The 19,454-nt window shown below is 43.8% G+C and overlaps 1 protein-coding gene across 2 annotated transcripts in view; it reads left to right on the plus strand.

Annotated features, from left to right (window-relative positions):
• Positions 1 to 18,007, plus strand: part of kif6 (kinesin family member 6) — a 261,943-nt gene extending 243,936 nt beyond the window's left edge. For both annotated transcript variants that reach the window (XM_029766851.1, XM_029766852.1), the window contains 5 exons: positions 2,025 to 2,109; positions 3,883 to 4,018; positions 11,617 to 11,708; positions 12,412 to 12,527; positions 17,711 to 18,007. In XM_029766851.1, coding sequence (XP_029622711.1) covers positions 2,025 to 2,109; positions 3,883 to 4,018; positions 11,617 to 11,708; positions 12,412 to 12,527; positions 17,711 to 17,727 — 446 coding nt within the window. In that variant the 3' untranslated portion in view covers positions 17,728 to 18,007. The remainder of the gene's footprint in view (positions 1 to 2,024; positions 2,110 to 3,882; positions 4,019 to 11,616; positions 11,709 to 12,411; positions 12,528 to 17,710) is intronic.
• Positions 18,008 to 19,454: the final 1,447 nt, after the last annotated feature.

The following is a 19,454-nucleotide window of genomic DNA, read 5'->3' on the forward strand; positions in this document are numbered from 1 at the left end:
ACTCTTCTGCCACGTCCTGACCCAACTACACCCTCTACTGGTCAGGACGTGACAGTACCCCCCCCTCAAAGGTGCATACCCCCAAATGCACCTACACAAAACACAGAAAATCCCCAACAAAAATAAACACCTAAACAATAAGGGAGGGAAGGGAGGGTGGCTGCCGTCACCGACGGCACTGTGCTACACCCCCCCTCCCCAACCCACCTATATCAGGAGGTGGCTCCGGTTCTGGCCGTTCCGGGCAGTCGGGGCAGTCTGGCAGCTCGGGACAGTCTGGGCAGTCTGGCAGCTCGGGACAGTCTGGCCACTCCGGCAGTTCGGCGCAGTCTGGCCACTCCGGCAGTTCAGCGCAGTCTGGCCACTCCGGCAGTTCAGCGCAGTCTGGCCACTCCGGCAGTTCAGCGCAGTCTGGCCACTCCGGCAGTTCAGCGCAGTCTGGCCACTCCGGCAGTTCAGCGCAGTCTGACCTCTCTGGCGACTGTTGACTGGCGGGCAGCTCCGACGACTGTTGACTGGCGGGCAGCTCCGACGACTGTTGACTGGCGGGCAGCTCCGACGACTGTTGACTGGCGGGCAGCTCCGACGACTGTTGACTGGCGGGCAGCTCCGACGACTGTTGACTGGCGGGCAGCTCCGACGACTGTTGACTGGCGGGCAGCTCCGGAGCCCTAGTCCTGGGAGGTGGCACAGGACGGACCAGGATGGGAAGACCCACTGGAGGCCTGGTCCGAGGAGGAGGCACAGGATAAACCGGGCTGTGGGGGAGCACTGGAGTTCTGGTACGGACACTCCTTACCCACACTCCAGGCTGAATGCCCACTTTGGCCCGGCACGGGCGGAGAGCAGGCATTGGGCGAACTGGACCCTCCCAGCGCTCTGGAGACACAGTGCGCAACGCCGGCGCAGGATAACCTGGACCGAGGAGGCGCACCGGAGACCAGACGCGCTGAGCTGGCACCATCCGCCCTGGCTCGATGCCTGCACTCGCATAGCACTTGCGGGGGGCTGGTATGTAGCACACCGGGCTTTGAACGCGCACTGGGGACACCGTGCGCTCCACAGCATAACACGGTGTCTTACCAGAGCCACGCTGCTTCCGGTAAGCACGGGGAGTTAGCTTAGGTCTACCACCTGACTCCGCCAATCTCCCCGTGTGCCCCCCCCAAAAAATTGTGGGGCTGCCTCCCGTGTCCGTTGCGCTCCCTCTCCTCATACCAGCGCCTCTCAGCTCTCGCCGCCTCGATCTCCCACTGCGGGCGGCGATAATCCTCAGCTTGAGCCCATGGTCCTTTCCCATCCAGGATTTCCTCCCAAGTCCATGACTCCAGATAGCCTTTCTCCTGGTGCCTCTCCCTGTGCTGCTCCTTGTCCTTGCCAGCCCTCCTCCGCTGCTTGGTCCGTTGTTGGTGGGTAATTCTGTAACAGCTGTTGTCTGAAGAAGTGGACCAAGGTGCAGCGGAGTTAGTGTTCATTATTAGAATTTAATATAAACAACGTGAACACTATGCAAAACAAGAAAAGAGTAAACCGACAGCAAACAGTCCTGTCTGGTACAAAACACTGACAGAAACAATTACCCACAAACCCACAAGGCAAAGTAGGCAACTTATGTGTGACTCCCAATCAGCCACAACCCTCTACAGCTGTGCCTGATTGGAAGTCACACGGCCAAAATTACTGAAACAATAAAAAGCACACAGACTCTTCTGCCACGTCCTGACCCAACTACACCCTCTACTGGTCAGGACGTGACACAAAGGTTTGTCTTGTTGTTTGAGTTCCGAAGCATCAGAGAACACTTCGGAAATAGGCAGGTTTACATTATTCAGGGACGGAATTAGAATACAGTATGTTGACTTCTAAGGAAGTTACGGACACGAGCAAGCACACACACTTTACATTCTTGTGATTCTATTCTAGACATGTTTTGAAACATGTCTTAGAGTGTGTGTGTGTGTGTGTGTGTGTGTGGAGACTTGAGAGAAGAACATCATTTATTTCATTTCCCCTCATAAACATAGGTGTCACTGTTAGCCCAGCAGAGGTAGAGGAGGTAGACCCTGTGGAAGAAAACATCCGCAGACAGATGGACGAGGAGAAGAAGAGGTAAGTAGGCTGCAGTATGTGTATCTCAGAAACACAGGCAAATAGGTTGATGTGCTTGTATGGCCCATTACAGTACACTGCATTATACAGTGCCTTCAGAAAGTATTCACACCCCTTGACATTTTCCACATTTTGTTGTTATTATAAAGTGGGATTAAAATTGATTTAATTGTCATTATTTTGTCAACGATCTACACAAAATACTCTAATGTCAAAGTGGAAGAAAAATTCTAAAATGTGTAAAAATATATGAAAATAAAACAATATATCTTGATTACGGAAGTATTGAACCCCCTGAGTCAACACATGTTAGAATCACCTTTGGCAGCGATTCCATTCCTGGATCTTGCAATATTTTCCCATTATTCTTTTCAAAATTCTTCAAGCTCTGTCAAATTGGTTGTTGATCATTGGTAGACAGCCATTTTCAGGTCTAGCCATAGATTTTCAAGCAGATTTAAGTCAAAACTGTAACTCGTCCACTCAGGAACATTCAATGTCTTCTTGGTAAACAACTCCAGTGTAGATTTGGCCTTGTGTTTTAGGTTATTGTCCTACTGAAAGGTGAATTAATTATATTTATTTTTTATCCTGAAAAATTCTCCAGTCCTTAACGATTACAGCCAAACCCATAACACGATGCAGCCACCACTGTGCTTGAAAATATGGAGAGTGGTACTCAGTGATGTTGTATTGGATTTGCCCCAAACATAACACTTTGTATTCAGGATAAAAAGTGTTTGCAGTATTACTTTAGTGCCTTGTTGCAAACAGGATGCATGTTTTGGAATATTTGTATTCCTTTTCAGTCTGTCAATTAGGTTAGTATTGTGGAGTAACTACAATATTGTTGATCCATCCTCAGTTTTCTCCTATCACAGACATTAAACTCACCATTGTTTTAAAGTCACCATTGGTCTCATGGTGAAATCCCTGAGCGTTGTCCTTCCTCTCAGGCAACTGAGTTGTATGTTTGTAGTGACTGGGTGTATTGATACTCCATCCAAAGTGTAATTAATAACTTCACCATGCTCAAAGAGATATTCAATGTCAGCTATGTTTTACCCATCCTCCAATAGGTGCCCTTCTTTGCAAGGCATTGGAAAACCTCCCTGGCCTTTATGGTTGAATCTGTCTTTGAAATTCACTGCTTGACTGTGGGACCTTACAGTTAGTTATATTTGTTGGGTACAGAGATGAGGTAGCCATTAAAAACTCTGTTTAAACACTGTTATTAAACACTAAGTGAGTGACTTGTTAAGCAAATATTTACTCCCAAACTTAATTACTTTTTGACATTTCAGCTTTTCATTTTTTCATTTAGAAATGAATTTGTAAAAAAAAATGTTTTAACGTAATTCCACTTTGACATTATGGGATATTGTGTTTAGGCCAGTGACAAAAATGTTTAATGTAATAATTTTTAAATTCAAGGTGTGTGAATACTTTTTGAAGGCATTGTATGTGCATTGGGTGCATATGTTGTGAGGTCCATTGTAATTGCCAGTATTTCATAATTCCTCAAAGTATAGAGCCCAACACATACATGTATCAAAGGTTATGAACCAAGGTATGTATTGGAGTGTTGGAGCATCTGAGTTTGTAGGCCTCCACTTTACTTGACTTTGATTCTCAGATCTAGAACCCCATGAAAAGTAATGTTTCACTTAATATGCTTTATAACAGTCAATCCCTCCACATAGATACAGAAGTATGGATTACTAGATGTACAGTCATTGCATTCAATACCCTTGGTTTCCTGTCTCTTGTCAGTTACAAGAGCACCTTTGGCCATCTGAAAACACTGAAGATGGAGATTGAGCACCTGCAGCTGCTGCTGGAGCAGTCAAAGGTGAAGCTCCAGAGAGACTTCCAGGATTGGTGGAGCCAGGAGGCCGCCAGGCTACAGGTGACCTCACTACCTCTCTTTGTCAGATGTCGTGGGATGTCACTACATAAAGCTGTCGTAAGCGTAATGCTTGTCATAGCATTTCAAGGCAGTTTATGGCAGTTTCTCACACTTTTAGGAGTAATGTGTGTGTGTGTCTCCTCGTGTCTATGTCTCTGTGTGCGTGCGTACGTGTGTGCATGATCACTCCAATTGAGTATGCTGACGTGTACCTACACTATTATCGTGGAAATATTCAGTCAATAATATTTCTCAAATACCGGAGCCAGGGAGTTCAATTAGACTTTATTACAAAGTAATATAAGCCGAGCTGGTTCATGAAGCAAGTCCTTTCCAGTCTTGGCACATACTTCTTACATAGTTCTTCTACATTTTTCCTCCTTACGTCGCACTCATAGTAACTCCCCTTAATGGCTCATCCCCTCTGGCATTTAGCCACCGTTATCTTATTGCCTTGCACTAAGTTTAGTTTGGTTTCATATTTGGGCATGGAAACTGTAGAGCCACACCAATAGTTCAAAAATACGGACATGTACTCGCTTTAAGACAGGTTCATGCATGTAGGACCATAGCAACAGTCCTTGGCACTTTACAGAAATAACCAGACATGTAATCCTGCTAACTCCTCTGAAAGGGACACCCATGTTCTGGAATGACCCAAGAGGTGAAACCATAGCAACAGTACATATTAGGCCATAACACAGTTACAGGAATAACCAGTCGTGTCCACACCCCAGACAGGTGCATGTCTAATGGTGTATAATGACCCAGAGCACATATAGAGTGCACCCATCTTTCTAGCTCTTCTGCAATTAATAATTAACACATGGTCTATGAGAAATTCTCAATAGTATCTGTTTACCTACAGTGGTTCCTCCTTTAAAAGTTGCATCATACTGGAGCACACCTTGCGGGCTGTCGCAGAATTCTATGGCCATTGTTCCCGTTAATGCTAGTTAGTGCTAGTTTGACCACCGGAGGGCATCTTTGAGAAGCATTTGATAGCATTCAATAGTGGCTGTACTAGAGAATGTAAAATATATTTTGTAAGAACATAGTATATGGGATTGATTATAAGAAATGTTGCTTAATTAATTTGATTAATATTATGGTGTTTCTATTCCAAGAAAAATGAAAATGAAACCCTCATAGTTTCCGTTAGGATGGAATGGAAAATATGGCACTGTACAACGTGACGGTTGGGTGTAGGCCACAGTACTAAGAGCATAACATTTCCACACCCTAATTGTAGTCTAACCAATACCCAAACGGAGATTCAGTGAAAATAAAAATCTCATTAATTTATCAAGACCAGTCCCCATGCTGTCTCAGAGCAGCGTGAAACTGTGCTGAAATAGTTGACCACAGTGGGTAGGCTATTGCTTCAAATCCTCTTGCTTCTAACTTCAATATGCTTTTTAAGTAAATAAGACCTCCACCACTTTTAACAGCACATTACTCAGCACTAGTGAGACTCATGTCGCCTACGGTAGGCATACAGTATATCGAAAAAATATTTTTTTAATGATGTGACTCTCCACCAATAATTACATTTAGAGGATTGGAGGATTCTAAATTGAGGGGCATTTTTCGTTAGGGCAAATCTGATCTGTGAGAATATCTAAGGGGCTTTTATATAATTCTAAATTAATTAATAATAATAATAATAATAATAATTGCTTTGTTTAAAAAATTATGATATTTTGGGGATTATTTCGTTTTCGTTTAACCAAGAGTGAGCGAGAATATAGCCATTCTTGAACATGGGGTGAGACATTCTCCATAATTTGTAAATTATTTTTTTTATTTAGAATTATTTCTGTTTTTAGAGGGAGAGAAACCAAAAGCCGCCTCATGGGTTTCCCGGTGGCAACGGGCACAGGTATCGAACCAGCATCTGTAGCAACGCAGTTTGCACTGTGATGTAGTGTCTTAGACCGCTGCGCCACTCGGGAGGCCCCATCTGCAATTGCCTTGCACAAAGTATCAAAATACAGAGAGGTGTTGGTAGGTGTATATTGTCCTGCTAATAGCCCATAATGGAATATCATGGAATATAATTTAAAAAAAATGTTTCTCCATGCTTGTCCCAGAGCAGCGCGAAACGGTGTTGAAATAGTTGACCACACCATACATGTAGGCTATATATATACCGATATTTTGGAGATTATTTCGTTTTCAAAAAATTGAAAGTGAGCGATTGTAATCTCAAATAAAAAGTTTATTTGTCACGTGCGCTGAATACAACAGGTGTAGACCTTACAGTGAAATTATTATTTACAGGCTCTAACCGTTAATGCAAAAAAGGTATTTGGTGAACAATAGGTAAGTAAAGAAATAAAAACAACAGTAAAAAGACAGTGAAAAACAGTAGTGAGGCTATATACAGTAGCGAGGCTATAAAAGTAGTGAGGCTACATACAGACACAGGTTAGGCAGGCCGATTGAGGTAGTATGTACATGTAGATATGGTTAAAGTGACTATGCATATATGATGAACAGGGAGTAGCAGTAGCGTAAAGAGGGGTTGGCGGGTGGCGGGACACAAAGCAGATAGCCCGGTTAGCCAATGTGCGGGTCCACTGGTTGGTTGGGCCAATTGAGGTAGTATGTACATGTAGATATGATTAAAGTGACTATGCATATATGATAAACAGAGAGTAGCAGCAACGTAAAAGAGGGGTTGGGGGGGCACACAATGCAAATAGTCCGGGTAGCCATTTGATTACCTGTTCAGGAGTCTTATGGCTTGGGGGTAAAAACTGTTGAGAAGCCTTTTTGTCCTAGACTTGGGAGTCCGGTACCGCTTGCCATGCGGTAGTAGAGAGAACCTGCTATGACTGGGGTGGCTGGGGTCTTTAACAATTTTTAGGGCCTTCCTCTGACACCGCCTGGTGTAGAGGTCCTGGATGGCAGGCAGCTTAGCCTCAGTGATGTACTGGGCCGTACGCAGTACCCTCTGTAGTGCCTTGCGGTCGGAGGCCGAGCAGTTGCCGTACCAGGCAGTGATGCAACTAGTCAGGATGCTCTCGATGTTGCAGCTGTAGAACCTTTTGAGGATCTCAGGACCCATGCCAAATCTTTTTAGTTTCCTGAGGGGGAATAGGCCTTGTCGTGCCCTCTTCACGAATGTCTTGGTGTGTTTGGACCATTCTAGTTTGTTGGTCATGTGGACACCAAGGAACTTGAAGCTCTCAACCTGCTCCACTACAGCCCCGTCGAAGAGAATGGGGGCGTACTCGGTCCTCCTTTTCCTGTAGTTCACAATCATCTCCTTAGTCTTGGTTACGTTGAGGGATAGGTTGTTATTCAGGCACCACCCGGCCAGGTCTCTGACCTCTTCCCTATAGGCTGTCTCGTCATTGTCGGTGATCCTAGACTTCCTGACGGCCCGCCCCCAGGTGGTAAGGGTAGGTAGAAACACATCTGCCACGCTGATCCTCAACACTGGAGCCCCCCAGGGGTGCGTGCTCAGTCCCCTCCTGTACTTCCTGTTCACCTACGACTGCATTGCCAGGCACGACTCCAATGCCATCATTAAGTTTGCAGACAACACAACACTGTTGGCCCTCGTGTTATGGATCAGCGTGGCAGATGTGTGGATCGTCGCCGGAGGAAACGGACCGTGGATCAACGCCGAGGCTCCGAACTGGGAACCCCCGCTGGAGGTTCTGGACTGCAGACCGTTGCTGGAGACTCAGGACTGCAGGCCTTCTCAGGAGGTTCCGGGCTGCAGGTCTTCTCAGGAGGTTCCGGGCTGCAGGCCTTCTCAGGAGGTTCCGGGCTGCAGGCCTTCTCAGGAGGTTCCGGGCTGCAGGCCTTCTCAGGAGGTTCCGGGCTGCAGGCCGTCTCAGGAGGTTCCGGGCTGCAGGCCGTCTCAGGAGGTTCCGGGCTGCAGGCCGTCTCAGGAGGTTCCGGGCTGCAGACCGTCTCAGGAGGTTCCGCACTGTGAAACTGTCGCCGGAAGCTCCGGACTGGAAACTGTCGCCGGAAGCTCCGGACTGGGAACTGTCGCCGGAAGCTCCGGACTGGGAACTGTCGCCGGAAGCTCCGGACTGGGAACTGTCGCCGGAAGCTCCGGACTGGGAACTGTCGCCGGAAGCTCTGGAACGGGGAGGCGCACTGGAGGCCTGATGCATGGGGCTGGCACAGGTGGAGCCAGACTGGTAACACGCACCTCAGGGTGAATGCGGAGAGCAGGAACAGGACACATCGGACTGGGGAGGCGCACTGGAGGCCTAGTGCGTGGAGCCGGGACAGGTGGCACCAGACTGGTGACAAGCACGTCAGGGTGAGTGCGAGGAGCAGGCACAGGACGCACTGGACTGAGGACACTCACTTCAGGGAGAGTGCGAGGAGCAGGCACAGGACATACTGGGCTGTGGAGGCGCACTGGAGACCTGGTGTGTAGGACCGGTGCAGGATATACTGGACCGTAAAGGTGCACTGGAGGTCTGGAGCGTAGAGCTGACACAACCCGTCCTGGCTGAATGCTCCCTTTGCCCGGCACGTGCGGGGCGCTGGCACAGGACGCACTGGGCTGTGAAGGCGCACTGGCGACACAGTGCGTAGAGCTGGTGCAGGATATCCTGGACCGAGGAGACGCACCGGAGACCAGGAGCGCTGAGCCGGCACAATACGTCCTTGCTGAATGCTCACTTTAGCCCAGCAAATGCGGGGAGCCGGCAACGAATGCACCGGGCTGTGAATGCGCACTGGAGATACAGTGCGCATCACCGCATAACACGGTGCCCGACTGGTCACATGCTCCCCACGGTAAGCACGGGGAGTTGGCTCAGGTCTCAACCCTGATTCTGCCAATCTCTCCGTGTGCCCCCCCCCCAACAACAAAAAAATTGGGGGGCTGCCTCTCGTGCTTCCGTCGTTGCCGTGCTAGTTCCTCGTCTCGCTTCTTCAATCTCCTCCTTCGGACGGCGAAACTCCCCGGCCTGCCTCCAGGGTCCTTTCCCGGCCAGGATCTCCTCCCAGGTCCGTTGGTCCTGACCACGCTGCTTGGTCCTTTTGTGGTGGGTAGTTTTGTAACGGTTGTCGTCAGAAGTTGGAGTGGCCCAAAGCGCAGCGTGGTAAGTGTTCATGATTTTATTATTCAATGAAACACTCAAACAAAATAACAATGAATGAAAAGTGCACAGTTCTGTCAGATACAGAATACAAAACAGAAAACAACTACCCACAAACACAGGTGGGAAAAAGCTGCCTACGTATGATTCCCAATCAGAGACAACGATAGACAGCTGCCTCTGGTTGGGAACCCTACTCGGCCAAAACAAAGAAATTGATAACATAGAATGCCCACCCCTCATCACACCCTGACCTAACCAAATAGAGAAATAAAACGGCTCTCTAAGGTCAGGGCGTGACAGAGGGGGAAAAAACAATGTAATACATTTTGGAATAAGGCTGTAACTGAACAAAATGACTATTTTTGACCATATTAAATTATCATTGTAATTGCGCGCACAGTGATGTCAGATATGCACCTACCCCAATGCTCTGTTGCTGATAACTGGGATGAATGCAGGACTAGACACCCTCTTTTTGACTGATGACTGATATGAGGGCATGTAAGTGATATGCCTATCTGGCTTATATGATTCTGATGGTCATAATGCTTCTTGACAGTGTCATAATGTGTATTTTCTTAGTAATGACACAGGATGGTCATAATTCTTCATGACAGTGTCATAAAGTGTATTTTCTACAAGTTATTTAAAATATGATGAAAAAACATGACTAAAGAATTAATTACAACAACAACAAAGGTTTTAAGAAACAAACTTTCAAAGAAAGGAAACTAATTTGAATAAATGTGGGTTTTGATATTCCACACATTACCACGGGCTAAGTCTATGATGTTAAAATGCCTATCTACTCTGTTACATCTGACTGCGCAATCCACTGTCTCATCAGCCCAGCCAGTCAACTTATACACTTGATTTCTACTATAAAAAGCATCTAGACATTATCTCATGTTTCTTCTAGACTAACATTTAGTTTTCAACAGCGGAGATTTATATAAACCTTGCTGTCTGTCTCTCCAACATTTGCAACATTGTTTCAATATTCACATTTGACCTCCTGCTGTCCCATAGTAATGAACATGTCGGGAGTTGGGACGACTCAGCCAGTCAAAATCATGAATCAGCTGGCATCATTTTTATGGATATATACAACAACAAAAAATAATTGTAAAAAGGTCAAATGAAACGAAGTGCAGCTAGTTCGCAGTCTTTCCACTTTCTGTTTGAAGTGATTGTGTTATTGTACTGTAGCTTTGTTATTGGCTAGCCCTTCTGAACAACAGTATCCTGACGAGTGAGCACATTTTCTATACCAGGCGAAAATGCGCCTCATCAACTCATTGTTATGAATGCATCCAAATAAATGTCACTAGAAAACAGCTTAAACAAATGCAAATGCAGCTACTTTGCTGTTATTCTGGCTGCAATGTTTGACATGACTGTGAATTAGCTGTAGTTGACTAGCTAGCAAGCAAGGGATAAGAACATGGCCAGCCAGTATGGCAATGGAACATTTAGAACGGACGACTGAGTCACGTCCATAAATACAGAACAATAAGACTGAACTACTGGTTCGTTTCTCTGGCAACCGAAACGATAGAACGAACGACCAGCCAGCTTGGGTAGCAACCCTAGATTTGTGTCGTTATCATATCTTGTGGAAGGATGAAATAGTATGAATACATTAATCAAAATAACGTTTTTTATGAGAATATGTAAATAATTTTTTGAATATGTTGGTAACCCGTTGTATAAAAGTGATAATGCCCAAACACCGTGCTAATATATACTCCAAACACTGGCTTCTTGGGCATTCTCACTTAAATGCACAACAATACACACATCTACATGTAAAAGAATGTAATTAAGATATATAGAAGTATTTGGACGAGCAGTTATGGCAATTTATGTCAGCTGTTATGACATATTATGACATTGTTATGACCGTGTCATAACGTGTTATGTCACTGGGTGTCAAGTGTTAGCCAAGTTTGTTATTAAGGCACATGAAAGTTCACATGTTCCAGAAGGTCTTTCTGCCAAGAAACGCATTTTGATTTTATAAAAACAACAACAACGGCTAGCTTCTTGAAATGGGTGACATTTTTGATTGAACAGTGTGCGGGTCTCCATCTCTCCTATGATTCTTATTCTGAAACCTACACACTTGTAATAGACTGGCTCCTGAGTGGCGCAGCAGTCTAAGGCACTGCATCTCAGTGCAAGAAGTGTCACTACAGTCCCTGGTTCGAATCCAGACTGTCTCACATCCGGCCATGATTTGGATTCCCATAGGGCGGCGCACAATTGGTCCAGCGTTGTCCGGGTTTGGCCGTGGTAGGCTGTCATTGTAAATAAGAATTTGTTCTTAACTGATTTGCGTAGTTAAATAAAGGTTATATTAAAAAAAGTACGAACACATTTAATGGTAATGACCTTGAAAGAGTGCAGACGGCCACCCATCATTTCTATAGGTTGTGATAGAATACATGAGGACACAGGAATGCGTGTGTGTGTACGTGTACCTGTCTCACTCACATCATCCCTTCTCACCAGGTCCCAGAGTCAGAGGGCATGGCTAGGGGTCAAAGTTCAATACGGACCAATCAGAGCTCCGAGTCGTCCTCTCCTAGCCATCCAATGACCAGGTGAGTCCACTCTGTCTTTATTATATGAATAACTGACCTGGGATGTATTCAGTGAAGTGAAACATTCAAAATGTTGCAGATCGAAATGTAATGAATATAGAAGACACAATTCCTACAGTAAGGGAAAAAAGTATTTGATCCCCTGCTGATTTTGTACGTTTGCCCACTGACAAAGAAATTATCAGTCTATCATTTTAATGGTAGGTTTATTTGAACAGTGAGAGACAGAATAACAACAAAAACGCATGTCAAAAATGTTATAAAATGATTTGCATTTTAACAGGTGTGCCTTGTTAAAAGTTAATTTGTGGAATTTCTTTCCTTCCTAATGCGTTTGAGCTGATCAGTTGTGTTGTGAAAAGGTAGGGGTGGTATTCAGAACATTGCCCTATTTGGTAAAAGACTAAGTCCATACAAAGCAAAAAACAGGTTTTTAAGCATTTTTGCTAATAAAAAAAGAGAAAAAAACGCAAGGGTTGTGGGTTCTATTCCCATGCTGTACCAGTACGGTATTATTCTTTTTTTTTTTTTATCCGGTCACTACTTACTGTAAGTCGCTCTGGTTAAGCGTGTTTGCTCAATTACTCAAATGTGTGTGTTAGTGTAACAAAGAGATGCCTGTGTGGTGGGATTGATAAAATTGTTTAATTTGGAGCGATTTAGTGTGTCTTACTGTGTGTGTGTGTGTGTTTGTGTGTTCCAGAGCCCTGTCCTCCACTGAGCTCTCAAAGTCCTTCATCCCTCTGACTGGAGACCAGCAGACAGATGCAGACATCCTGGGCTTCATTAGGGCCCGACACAACCTGCTCAACAGGACAGGTACTGTACACACTATTTAAATACATCCTTTGGATCCACCATTTTCATGATATTAAAGCACTCTGCCTCTATATACACCAACTAGTAGAGAGTGTGGTTCTTGGTTTAGGGTGAAGTTGCTCCTAGATGCTGATCTTGGGTCAGTTTTGCATTTTGCAAAGGTTAGGATTGGGGAGGGGAAGCTAATCCTAGATCTACACCCAGGGGAAACTTCAACCCAGAGCATGGTCCTCTGCAGTACTGCTGACAGTGACACAGAGCCCAGTCTAGTTCAATACTGCTCTCTCCTGGTGAGGAGATGCCACAGCAGCGAGTTACCAGTCCTCACTCTCTGCAGCCTGGGACTGCCAGGCCTGTAGGCTCACTTCTAAGCCAGGCACACTTTGCATTTCCTTGTGAATTAGGACTGCACCCACACTTTAAGATCAAACAAGTCACTGACAGGTTGTTGAATGAATCATATAGTTATTTTATAATGAGTGCAGCACTAATTTAGGGTAACATTTTCTATCTGCTTAAAACATAACGGTATTACTCAAAATACTTGAAGCTTACGTGTTAACAAGATGGCAGTGATCATTTATGTGCATCTAAAATAAATATACGTATAACACGTATAACCAACCCATGTGACCAAACCAAACGTGAATTGCTGCATTCCAAAAATGTTCTCTCATCTATATAAAACATTACGGTTGCTTTTCATAGTAAATCATCTTTGCAATGATATGCAAAAATTGTGTGCAATGGTGTAGAACTATGTCTCCCTCAGATAAGGATACTCAGATACTAGTGCATTTCGAAAGTATTCAGACCCCTTGACTTTTTTCACATTTTGTTACGTTACAGCCTTATTCTAAAATTGATTAAATAGAAATTCTCACCATCAATCTATACACAATACCCCATAATGACAAAGCGAAAACAGGTTTTTAGATCTTCTTGCCCCCCCAAAAAACACAAAAATATGAAATAACATATTTACGTTTGTATTCAGACCCTTTGTTATGAGTCTCGAAATTGAGCTCGGGTGTATCCTGTTTCCATTGATCATCCTTGAGATGTTTCTTCAACTTGATTGGAGTCCACCTGTGGTAAATTCCATTGATTTGGACATGATATGGAAAGTTAGTCCGTTTTTCCTGTCGAAACGGTGCGCGTTCTAGCTGAACCTCCCCCTTGTTGCGTTTGCTACCGTCCAATATAAGGTCCCACAGTTGACAGTGCATGTCAGAGCAAGAACCAAGCCACGAGGTCTAAAGAATTGTCCTTAGAGCTCCGAGACAGGATTGTGTCAAGGCACAGATCTGGGGAAGGGTACCAAAGTATTTCTATAGTATTGAAGGTCCCCAAGACCACAGTGGCCTCCATCATTCTTAAATGGAGGAAGTTTCGAACCACAGACTCTCCCTACAGCTGGCCGGCTGGCCAAACTGAGCAATCAGGGAGGTGACCAAAAGATGGTCACTCTGAAAGAACTCCAGAGTTCCTCTCAAGTCTCCCAGAGCTTGAAAACTCCCCAAATACAGGTGTGTCAAGCTTGTAGCATCATACCCAAGATGACTCGAGGCTAATCGCTGCCAAAGGTGCTTCAACAAAGTACTGAGTAAATGGTCTGAATAGTTATGCAAATGTAATATTTCAGTTCTTTTTTTATATATATATATACATTTGCAAAAATTGCTTGTCATTATGGGTATTGTGTGTAGATTGATGAGAGGATTTTCTTTTTAATCCATTTTATAATTAAGCTTGTAACTTAACAAAATGTGGAAAAAGTCAAGGGGTCTGAATACTTTTCGAATGCCCTGTATACACTGATTGTACAAAACATTAGGAACACCTGCTCTTTCCATGACATACTATAGACTGACCAGGTGAAAGCTATGGTCCCTTATTGATGTCACTTATTAAATCCACTTCAATCAGTGTAGATGAAGGGGAGGAGACAGGTTAAAGAAGGATTTTTAAGCCTTGAGACAAATGATACGTGGATTGTGTATGTGTGCCACTCAGAGGACATCCAGCCAACTTGACACAACTGTGGGAAGCACTAGAGTCAACATGGGCCAGCATCCCTGTGAAACGCTTTCGACACCTTTTCGAGTCCATGCCCGAATGAATTAAGGGTGTTCTGAGGTCAAAAGGGGGTGGAACTCAATATTAGGAAGATGTTCTAATGTTTTGTATATACAGTATAGTTTGTACATTAGTGTGTGCCAGTGTACGGAACAGACCATCGGTCCCTCTTGCTTTGCTTTCCTAGAATTAACACAACCGCCGCAGCCCTCGTCTTGAAAGGTCTCGTCGCACTCATAAAACTATCACATGTTAGTTTCTAGACATACACGCTGGACTCCAATGTTCCCTCAAATATTTTCCAGCACTGAGCAAATTTCAGTTCTTGTGAGCGGAAACTTGGAACGTTGTGAGCATTCTGTGCAATTTCTGTCACAATTTCTGTACACTGTTAGAGAAAAAGGTGCTATCTAGAACCTAAAACAGTTCGGTTAACCCTTTGAAGAACCCTTTTTGGTTCCAGGTAGAACCCTTTTTAGTTCCATGTGAAACCATTTTCACAGAGGGTTCTACATGGAACCTAAAATAGTTCTACCTGGGACCAAAAAGGGTTCTGCCTGGAACCAAAAAGGGTTTTCCTATGGGGACAACCGAAGAACACTTTTGGAACACTTTTATAAGAGTGTTCCCGCTTACAGTTTTACATAGTGGCTAATTGGTTTGGCCTTAATGGCCACATTTTACTCTTAAATCTCTACCCGGTACAGCCAGAAGAGGATTGACCACCCCTCGGAGCCTGGTTCGTCTAGGTTTCATCCTAAATCCCAATTCAACAATCATCTATTTGGTATTTGCTGTGCGTGCTGCCCAAATTGTGGGCCCTTTCAACTGTAGGTAACTTATTTTTTTTTCAATAATCTAATGGTATATATGTGAGTGTGCATCTCTGTGTCTACATGTGTGAGTCAGACTCTACACAAGCACCTATGGACTAAAGCATGTCAGTCTATAGTTTGTCTCAGCTAGGTAATAGATGGTGTTATTAATGGTGAAGGCTGGTGTATTACCTTGTCACAAGAGCAGAAAGGCTGCTGTTTAAACACAGACACGGGCCCAAGTGTGCTAAAGAGGTGTATTCTGTCACTCTCAACCACATTGGGCAAATAAAAGAACCTCAACCAAGCGTTAAGGTATATTTAAATTCGAGGTACGTGGGACGACTAAGGACCATCGCATATATGTGAATTAGAGTTCAGAGCAGTCTGACCCAGTTGGATGCGTTTCTAACCGATTCCTCTGGAGAATCTTGTCGCCTGACCTGCTATCATTTCACTTTTGTACACACCGCAAATGAGCATTAATCGCAATGGTATAAATTGTCAGCCAAGTGGGGAAAAATATAGTTGAAACTTCCCATGTCCTAAATCTCAATTTTTAGAATATGCCTCCCCTGAAATGTTATTTATTATCAGATTTTTACTTTGCAATCAGTTTCCTCATCAGCTGTGATAATACTGTATTATAAACAACAAAGAGGTATACTTTATTGACAGACATGTTTTTGCTTTTCCCCTACAATCCCATCAGCTGGTCATTCTGTGAGTGTTATAACATAATAACAAGCTTATAACAAACTCCAGCCACCCCCCTACTGCTTCCCCAACTATGGAGGACAGAGTAATGAAAAGCGCTATACAAATTACATTTATTATTATTAGCATCATATCAATTAAAGCTTAAAACAAGTCACAAGAGGCAATCTGCTATTGGTACATACATTTTTGGACTTTGAAATGAATTATATACAGCCATTGAGAATTGAACAATGTAACTTATAAATGCCTTGTGAGCTTACTTCATGATTTAGTTTAATTGCCTCACCCCATCAGGAGATATAAGTGTGTTTTATGTCATTGTAAACAAACACTGTATCGCTTCAAAACATCTTTACAATTATTATTAGTATTATATTTCGACCTCATGGATGGTCAGTCCTTGCATCCATAGCTTCGTCTATGAATTTGAGAGTGGTTACATTTCTCCAGCCACATTCCTCAGCTGTTTACCAAAAAGAGTGACAGGTTGCCCGCTTTGTTGTTGTTTAAATCCCAGATCGCTCCTTTATTAATGCATTATAAACAGGTGACTCAGAAAGTGTTACCTGATCAGCTGGTAGACTCCAGCATGGTAATGTTAAAAAGAAAAAAGGCTATTGCAACCTCTTTGCAATAAGGAATTGAGACCAAAAGGTCAAGAGAAGTTTCAAGTGTTTAATACCAAGGATACAGTCAGCTGAGTGCATCCATTTAGAAAGATCACAACACATTTTATACTCTTCCCTTGTAGGTGTCACCTCCCCAGCTATACATTTTATGACCCCAATGAATTTCCCTCTGGCTCCCCTGTGGAATGTCCATGGTCCTCTCTTTGTTTAGCCAGATGTTAGAATCCCACCTCGTCCATCTTCTGTTCTGGGCCTGACCCTGCTCTCTGATCCTAGGCCATTTCCTCTTATCTGATTAGGTCATGGTTTCTAAATTAGCATACACAGTTTCATGGCCTCAATTCCATTAATACTCACAGTAATCATTCACTACACAGGATACAAACAAACTACAGTTTAACTTGAAACGTTACATTTTAATTGAATCCATCAGTAACAAGGCTAAAAGGAGCTAATGTCATGCCCAGGTCAGGTAAAAAAGGTTACAAGGTGGGTCTAGAGGCAGGGAACTTTCCACATTAATCACTCAGGTGTGCAAATGTGAAAACAAGGGAACACTTTCTCCCCCTTTCTGTTGCTCTCTTTCTCTCTCCCCTTTTCCCCTTTTCTTTCTTTCTCTTTTTCTTCTCTCTCTCTCAATCACGCAATAACTCTGTCATAAGAAGATACAGGGTTTGCAATAGTAGAATTGGTCTTGAACCTACAGAAGCTATAAAGTGTAAAAATAGAAGCTTTTAATCAATAAGTTCTAAACATTTATTTTATTAAATAAAATACTTTTACTCACTCTCCCTCTAAACCTTTCAAACAAACGTACCCCATATTAGTCAAAGAATATGATTGGTATAACAAGATCTATTGTATGGAAAGCATTTGATATGGGGTGTCATGGGATCTAAGCCTATTTATACTTTATTGTCTTGTATGTTGTGTGTTTCAGGGCCACCTCAGCCATGACCAAAATGCTTGTCTTGTGGCTGCATCCCGAGCAGAAGTGAAGGAGTGCCACCCGGGAACATCTGAATGTGTTCGACACACATAGGGTCAATGCGATTGGTGCCTAATGAACTTAACCCAGATGCTCTCACATGTCCACATGAGACCCATGCCTCAATTATGTTAGAATGGACGTTGGTTGGATGAAAGGGAACTGGAGGAAGACTAAAATTAATTCACTCGCTCTCACACACACACACACACACACACACACACACACACACACACACACACACACACACACACACACACACACACACACACAGACCCACTTTCTCTCTCAGACATACAAACACACACACTGACCCACTCTCTCACTCACACAAACACACACACTAGGGGTGTGTGGGTCATCCCTGTTACATCCCTGTTAGTGAGCATTTCTCCTTTGTCAAGATAATCCATCCACCTGACAGGTGTGGCATATCAAGGAGATGAACTTCTTCGGGATCGGTGCCCCTTCCACGGGAGGCTTGAGCTAACGTAGGCTAATGCAATTAGCATGAGGTTGTAAGTAACAAGAACATTTCCCAGGACATAGATATATCTGATATTGTCAGAAAGCTTAAATTCTTGTTAATCTAACTGCACTGTCCAATTTACAGTAGCTATTACAGTGAAATAATACCATGCTATTGTTTTAGGAGAGTGCATAATTTTGAACATGAAAAGTTATTAATAAACAAATTAGGCACATTTGGGCAGTCTTGATACAACATTTTGAACATAAATGCAATGGTTCATTAGATCAGTCTAAAAATGTGCACATAACACTGATGCCATCTAGTGGCCAAAATCTAAATTGCATCTGGCCTGGAATAATACATTATGGCCTTTCTCTTGCATTTCAAAGATGATGGTACAAAAAAATACAAAAGAGCGGTTGGTTTTTTTCTTTGTATTATCTTTTACCAGATCTATTGTGTTATATTCTGCTACATTCCTTTCACATTTCCATAACCTTCAAAGTGTTTCCATTCAAATGGTACCAAGAATATGCATATCCTTGCTTCAGGGCTTGAGCTACAGGCAGTTAGATTTGGGTATGTCATTTTAGGCGAAAATTGAAAAAAAAGGGGCGGATCCTTAACAGTTTGTTCATTACACAGGTGCACATTGTGTCACACAACATACAACAAAGACGTCTCAAGTTTTGAGGGAGCGTGCAATTGGCTTGTTGACTGCAGGAATGTCTACCAGAGCTGTTGCCACTTCCAACATCGTTTTAGAGAATTTGGCAGTACGTCCAACCGGCCTCACAACCACAGACGACATGGACAACTAACACAATTGCATTCTATCGATGGCAAGCACAGAGATACCGTAAGAAGATCCTGAGGCCCGTTGTCGTGCCATTAATCCGCATCCATCACCTCATATTTCAGCATTATAATTCACGGATCTGTACACAATTCCTGGAAGCTGAAAATGTCCCAGTTCTTCCATGGCCTGCATACTCACCAGACATTTCACCCATTGAGCATGTTTGAGATGCTCAGGATCACCTTGTACGACAGCGTGTTCCATATCGCACAGCCATTGAAGAGGAGTAGAACAACATTCCAAAGGCCATAATTAAGTCTGATCAACTCTATGCGAAGAAGATGTGTTACGCTGCATGAGGCAAATGGTGGTTACACCAGATATTGACTGGTTTTCTGATCCATGCCCATTTATTTAAGGTATCT

This window comes from Salmo trutta, chromosome 12 (genome assembly GCF_901001165.1).
Source record: "Salmo trutta chromosome 12, fSalTru1.1, whole genome shotgun sequence".
Classification (NCBI taxonomy): domain Eukaryota; kingdom Metazoa; phylum Chordata; class Actinopteri; order Salmoniformes; family Salmonidae; genus Salmo; species Salmo trutta.